Below are 7,930 nucleotides of genomic sequence, written 5' to 3' on the forward strand. Positions count from 1 at the left end.
TATGGTTACGACAGATGTAGACCCCCAAGATGTTGAAATTGGCATCATAATGTGTGATTACATATCACCTAACCACACATTAGAATGCCAACTCATGCTAAACAGGAGCCTCACAAATTTTGTCGTGGTCAATGTTTGTACTAATTGGACACAGATCATCAAATAGCAAATGTCAAACTTGCACATCTTATGCTGAAAAGCAAATACAATATATGCAAAGATAAAACCCAATTATTTTCTTTGTTATTTCTGAAAGGTTCCTTCCCGTGACAACGTTCGAAAGTGAACATGCACTTTCTATTTTCTTATATGCACTCCATCAATCCAATGAAACAAAGCCTTTTAAACCATCACAATCACACATTTCATCTTGGGCAGTATATTGATTTTTGGCACCGTGAGCTTGTTATAAATTCTAACATCACTTACTTTCGGGGTGCCTCTTTCTCAATGGCCACATTTAAGGCAACTATCCATCAGTTCTGTCATAAAACTTGCATTTCCCATTAGGTTCACGAGTTCATGAGATGTGACCCCAGGCACTAAATATTGACTATATATCGGTTTCAAAATGTCACTTCATATTGGTTTTGCTTCCTATCCAACGAAGTAGTCTCTCATTCTCCACCTTGTTTTTGTTTCCGCAGCAAGGCGAGGTTGACTGTTGGCCTTTGCAGTGCCCTGAAGCTGACTGTGAATTTAGCATGGTCCTCGAGGGTGAATGCTGTCCACAGTGCATCGAGGATCCTTGCCAGGCCAGTAAAATCCGCAATGATATCACCAAGACTTGCACAGATGAGATTAATTTGGTTCGCTTCACTGGATCGTCATGGATAAAACATGGCACAGAATGTACCCTCTGCCAATGTAAGGTGAGGATGGCTCTTTGCTGAGGTCTGAGCAACTCCTTAATCTGGAACAGCAATATACTGCATTTCTATGCAGTAATTCCTCAATTTATGAACATTTGCAAATTCTTCCTGTAATGCCTTTCTTACTCAGTGGTAAGCCAGAGTCAAGAGTGTTTTATTACCAAATGTCTCAATACAGAGCAATGAAATTCTTACTTGCAGCAGCATGACAGATATGTAAACATAGTACTCAGTAGACACCATTATAAGCAACAAAAAGAAGTACAATATATAAAAAACAAACAAATATTATAGTGCAAGTGAAAATCAATGTCCCCAAGTACCCAGTGCAATCAAAGCAGTTTGTAGTTCGGAGTTCAGATGGAGTTTGTAGAGTTCAGTGGCTATTGGGAAGATGCTGCTCCTGAACTTGGAAGTCACAGTTTTACAGGGTCCTATACCATCGTCCCAATGGCAGGAGTGAAATGAGAGTGTGGCCAGGGTGGTGTGCTGACGACTCTGCCTGCTTTTTTGAGGCTGCACCTGCTGTAGATTTCTTTGATGGTGGAGAGGTCAGCACCAGTGATGGACTGGGCAGCGTTCACCACATCTAGATGCCTTATATAATAAAAAAGTGCCCCACTCCCTGCACATTGCAATATACTGTACTGAAATGTCCACAATGCATTCCATGCAGCCTTTTCGAATCATGAAATTTCACTTAACAAAACGTGTTTCCAAGACCACGTCCCTTCATAAATCGAGGAGTGGCTATAGAACCATTCGGTAACCCATGATATCCCCCAGAGCTTAACAGCCCAAAATGTACTTTTGAAATGATGTAGGGTAATAATTATCATGTTTGAGTAATGCACAGAAGCCTCTGCTTGAGTCACATTTTATGACATCAGAAGAGACCATTCAGCCCATCGAGTCTCTAGTGGCTCTCAGAATGCGAAACATTTCTGACAAACTAAAGACGTCATTGAAGGGGCCTAATTGGTAGGTTGAGAAATGGAAGGCGTTTGGGACTAGAGGGATCAGCTCTTTCAAAGAGCTGGCACAGGCATACCGGGTTGAAAATCCATTGAATAATGTGTTGGAAACACACAACGGGTCAGGCAGCATCCATGCACATAGAAACAAAAATAAGGATTGCAATCAATGGCTTTTTATTCTAATCCACAGTCCCTTTCCAACTCTGGACTTTGTGGCCTTTGCCTCCAGAACCTTTTTCGAAGGAACTTTAAAATGCTGAAGCAAGTGTAATGTCCGATCCAATAATTTGCAGCCTTCAGGACTCAGCAGAATACTACAATTTCAGATCGTAAACCACCGCTCTCTTATTTTCCAACAGCAGCTGGTAGAACCTTTGCTGCTCCCTTGGACACCTCCCTTCTGTTTTTTTAAATTCCATTCTCACTCTGTTTTACTGTGCGATTTACTCTGTCCAACCTTCCAACCTATCCCAGAGCTTTCCTTTTGTCTTTTCTACGAACCTCCGCTTCACTTTCAGCTTCATTAAAATTATGACATCTCTAACAGTTAATAATTTATTTCAACAAAAACAGATCCTTGGTCTCAAACAGTGATGTAATTTATCTCTTTGATCGTGCTGCCTGAACATTTTTACTTTAGATTTCCAGCAGAGCTTTAGTCTTTACTTTCGACATTAGAGATACAGCATGAAAACAGGCCCGTCAGCCCATCGAGTGCATGCCAACCAGCCATCACCCTCTACTCTAGCACCATCCTACACACTAGAGACAGTTTACAGAAGCCTATAAACAGAAGGATGAGAGGGGATCTTATCGAAACATAGAAGACTATTAAGGGGTTGAACACGTTAGAGGCAGGAAACATGTTCCCAATGTTGGGGGAGTCCAGAACCAACATTAGCCACAGTTTAAGAATAAGGGGTAGGCCATTTAGAACGGAGATGAGGAAAAACATTTTCAGTCAGAGAGTTGTGAATCTGTGGAATTCTCTGCCTCAGAAGGCAGTGGAGGCCAGTTCTCTGAATGCATTCAAGAGAGAGCTAGATAGAGCTCTTAAGGATAGCGGAGTCAGGGGGTATGGGGAGAAGGCAGGAACGGGGTACTGATTGAGAATGATCAGCCATGATCACATTGAATGGTGGTGCTGGCTCGAAGGGCCGAATGGCCTACTCCTGCACCTATTGTCTATAAACCTACAGACCTGTACGTCTTTGAAGTGTGGGAGGAAACTAGGGCACCTGAAGAAAACCCATGCGGTCACAGGGAGAATGTACAAACTCCATACAGACAGCACCTGTAGTCAAAATCGAACCCACGTCTTTGGTGCTGTAAAGCAGCAACTGTACAGCTGCCCCACTGTGCCAGCCCTCAAATGTTAGCTAATATGAGATCTTTGTGATAGCAGCTGTACACTGCGACCGGCGGTGCTCACTGGAGCGCCGCTCCGACACCTCTGTAAAAAAAAACAAAATAAACAGCGGGGAATTTTAACTAGCGGGGGATTTAACAGCGGCCGCTCTGGCACCAGTAACAGCTCTGGCACCAGTGACAGCTCTGGCACCAGTGACAGCTCTGGCACCAGTGACAGCTCTGGCACCAGTGACAGCTCTGGCACCAGTGACAGCTCTGGCACCAGTGACAGCTCCGGCACTTAAAAAATTAGCACAGCAAAACTGACTGCGACCAACTCGCATCTCTGTGATTAATTGTTCAGAAGTACTGCTGAGCATGCTGAGCATAAACAATGGCTAGCTTCGATATTTTCGTAACCAAGAAACTGGGCATGCTTAGAACTGTACTTTTTCTTAAAGTGGATCTATATGACAGAGCTCTTAAAAAGGAAATAATACTGTTTTATGATTCTGGGCCAAGAGATCATTATTGATGACTGTACTGAGGGAAAACTCCCTGTTGTTTATTAATGGAATAGTTAAGGCTTGCACGAGAGAACAATTGTAGCCTCGAGTAAAAATCTGATTTAAAATAAAAAAGAAAATAGGAATTTGAATTGCAAATCAGCAATATCAGGCACCATCACCCGATCCCTCAGTGCCTAACAACACAAATCCGTTTTTCAGGTTGAAAGTACTAAACTGATAAAAAAATAAACCTTAGTTTAAGTACATCTATTCATTTCTGAATCAAGTTAAACTGATCTGATACTCTACAAGCCACTTGTTTTGCAGACACACAAAAGCTTTGTTGTAATCCCCTCCATCGTAAATCAAAGCTGGTACATGTAAGACGAAAATATTTTAATATTTTTAAAGCACCAAAATAATGGTGCTGCAGAATAATGGTTTGTCAACAATAATTACAATGTAGCATTCTTTGAGGTTGGGGTTCAAATGACTTCACACTGTAATTTGTCACTGTCATTTGAACCATAAAACAGACTCCAAATTAAAATAATGTGTTAATTCTTTATCACAATATATAGTGGCAAGTGCATTGAGGCAGCGACCAGGCCCATTCTCTTCTTGGTTGCAGGGCAGAGGAGTCAAATGAAGAACCAAATGTTGTAATATTTTTTGCAGCAGATTTTGTGAATGAGATTGTTTGTGAATGGAAAATAGCTTTGGTGCTGTTTCCACAAACAAGCCTTTTACACATATTTAAGATTCCCTTTCCTCAATCTTATGAATGCAGTACGTTTCTTCATATTTTAAAGCCTCATAAAATTTCCGAATATCAATATCAATCCCATATACTTTTAATTTGGAGTATAGCTTTGATTTAATGCTTAACAGATTAATAGGCTACAATTGATTGTTTACTTGCACAAAGTTATTGACTTGTAATTAAATCAGGGTGAGGGCATGATATAATGCCACAAATGTACTATACTTGTAAACCATGAGTGTACATTTGCCTTGTAATTTACGACCAGTATTTTTTTTTTCAAATACCTGAATTTTTAGTGTGATGCGGATCCAGACATTGAAGCAGAAATTTAACTAAATCACTGCATTATTTATGATAATTTAAGGTATCATTGTACATTATGAATCATCTGCATAGTCAACAGAAAATCTGCATCCCCAAGGTATTTGAGTTGTCATCTCTATTTGAGTGTGAGTTTAATAGATTAAAGTTTAAATTAATTAGGAATGGAGAAATAATTCCTCTAAGTGCTGGAATGAACATTCATCCATAACAGCTATTGGTGTTCTATCATGTTCAGAGAGAATGGTTAAATATCTGATTGGGAGTAAGATTTGTGATTGTAGGAACAAGGACCAAGAAGGTGTGTCAAATGCCCTATGGATCACAATGATTTGTTTTCCGGTGAAGCAGGTCAACAGGAGGTCGAGCTGCTGCCTCATAGTTCCAGTGACATTGGTTCAGTCTAGATGTCCAGTGTTTGCATAATCCCCATTGATTGCCCAGGTTCCTCTCAGGTGCTCTGGTTTTATCCCACATCCCAAAGACAAGTAGGTTTGTAGATTCTTTAACCATGATAAATTGTCCCTAGTAAAATGTTATTTTCGTGGGGAGAGGGTGGTGGGTGGGGGGGGGGGGGGGGGGATTGGAGAGAAAGCAGCCAAGCGGAATACTAAAGACATGTGTCTCATTTGCCATTAGAGCCCCAGGAGATTTGTACTGACCTTTTGACCAGCAGATTAAGTAAGTGGGTTGGAGTCTATGATAAAGTAGTTTACGTACAATTTGTAGAAAGCCCCAACCTGGTTGTTTAAAATGCATCACAATTATGTTGTAAGCTCTAATGAATGATGGTGCAGGTATCTCATGCTGGATTGAATAAATAGTGGATTTTTAAGTCCGAGTGGTCAATACTCCTATGTCTTATGAACTTAAAAACATACACAGGACAGGATGTCATTGACAAGGTCAGGATTTATTGTCAATTTCCGAGTGTCCTTCAGAAGTTGTTGGTGAACTGCCATGATTCATTGCCAACTATACCATCGAGCTAATAATGGGTGGTGAATTCTAGAATTTTGAACAAGCAACAATGAAGGAGGAACAGCCAAGAAGATACGGAGCATGGAAAGCAGTTTGGAAATGTTGGCTTTTCCATTTACTTACTGTCCTTATCTTACATAAGATATGCATTATTGTAACTCATAAAGCACCAGCAATGGAAACTTGACGTTGACAGCTGTTAAAAAAAACCAGTTATATGAACTACTCAGTTGTAGCACATTTATTAAAATCAATGAGCTGGATATAGTGGGAGTTTGGAAGCTGTTCCATGTGCACCTCTAAGGCTTTCCCTCTCTACGCTCCAGCAAGTTCGGGATTTCTAAGCCTGTGTCTGTGAATGCAGAAGCTCACAACTTGCTGACATTTGCATCACTGCACTCTGGCACCATACTCTTTAGACTTTAGAGAGAGATACATTGTGGAAACAGGGCCTTCAGCCCACAGAGTCTGCGCCGACCAGCGATCACCCTGTACACTAACACTATCTATACACTAGAGACAATATACATTTTTTTACAGAAGCCGATTAACCTACAAACCTGTACGTCTTTGGAGTGTGGGAGGAAATTGGAGCACCCAAAGAGAAAACCTACGCTGTCTGTACAGATTTTGGAGGTTCTCCTCGTGACTTGCGTGGGTTTTCTCCGAATGCTCCGGTTTCCTCCCACATTCCAAAGATGTACAGGTTTGTACGTTAATTGGCTTGGGTAAAAAAAAAAGTAAATTGTCCCCAGTGTATAGGATAGCGCTGGCATATGGACTTGCCGGCCCGGACTGGGTGGGTCGAAGAGCCTGTTTCCGCACTGTATCTCTAAACTAAACTAAACCTCATGAATAAGAACAAGGCCAAATTCCTTTAAAAAATTCCTGCAGAGAGATGTGATTTGAAGAAGGAAATGTGATTTGGAGAAGTTTGAGTCAGCTGCCTACAAAATCCAATATCCAAAATACAATCCAATTCTAATATATGTGTAGGAAGGAACTGCAGATGCAGGTTTACACTGAAGATAGACACAAAATGCTGGAGTAAGTCAGTGGATACCTCCTACACAGCCAACAATGGACGATTGCGGGCTCCTTGGCCATCGGTGCTGGCTCTGATTTGTTCTGTGCCTTTTCATACCTCTAGTTTCCCTCTCCCCTGACACTCAGTCTGAAGAAGGGTCTCGACCTGAAATGTCACCGATTCCTTTTCTCCAGATGTGCTGACTGTCCCGCTGAGTTACTCCAGTATTTTATGTCAATCCTAATATACTTATACTAATTCTTCATAAAGCAAATATGATTTATTGCATGACAGTCTTATAAAATATTTTGCAGTGTGGCATTTACTCACATTCAGTTATTCTTTTGCTTTCTATTTCTTCAGAACGGTCACGTCTGCTGTTCCGTGGACCCTCAGTGCCTTCAGCAACTCTGAGCCGAACAGTATAATACATCGCGTTTGTTGTGCCATTTGTATGAAATTTCCTGTTAAATCTGCAGGTCAAGAGTTATTATCAAAACAAAGCTCACTTCAAGAACAACTTTCCTAGTAGAAAACAACTTTATACCAAATACAGATTTGCAGTTCTCTAAAATTGAAGCTGTTAGTTCAAGTGGAAATCCCATTGTAAAGTAAGGACTGAGACTGCTGACGCTGAATCTCATGTGGCCACTTGGCAATTGAAAAAAACATTTGAAAGCAAGTACAAACTTGTCAGATTGTATGTGAAAGAAACATTTTAACAGCAAGTTTAAAATGAATATATGTACAAGCATGACTAGAGAGCAAGGATTTTAACACAAGGAAAGTCATGTGATGTATATTTTCCATTGTTTGTTTGAATTGTTGTTTCCCCAGTTCCAATGATTGCTGAATTGCTTGTCTTCGTACAAATTCTTCAAACATAAATTAAAAAAAGTTTTCATTCAATTTCAAACTTAGTTCCTTGTGTTCATTACTTCAACACAATTTTACATTGTGAATCTTCAAAGGCATGCCGAGCAAGAATAATGCAAAGACCGGAGGTGGTATAATTGATTAATCTGCCAGCTTTAAGTAGCAGCCCCACTGTATTGTTAAGGTCAAATTCAATCCAGTGGTAGAGAGAGATAAAACAGAAAGCAGATACACTTTATAAATATTTCCAT

General features: G+C 40.5%; 1 protein-coding gene across 1 annotated transcript in view; it reads left to right on the top strand.

Annotated features, from left to right (window-relative positions):
- Positions 1-7,719, top strand: part of LOC144603681 (protein NEL-like) — a 230,010-nt gene extending 222,291 nt beyond the window's left edge. The window contains exons 19-20 of the mRNA XM_078417297.1: positions 648-872; positions 7,167-7,719. Of these exons, the coding sequence (XP_078273423.1) occupies positions 648-872; positions 7,167-7,217 (276 nt within the window). The 3' untranslated portion in view covers positions 7,218-7,719. The remainder of the gene's footprint in view (positions 1-647; positions 873-7,166) is intronic.
- Positions 7,720-7,930: the final 211 nt, after the last annotated feature.

This window comes from Rhinoraja longicauda, chromosome 20 (assembly GCF_053455715.1).
Source record: "Rhinoraja longicauda isolate Sanriku21f chromosome 20, sRhiLon1.1, whole genome shotgun sequence".
NCBI lineage: Eukaryota > Metazoa > Chordata > Chondrichthyes > Rajiformes > Arhynchobatidae > Rhinoraja > Rhinoraja longicauda.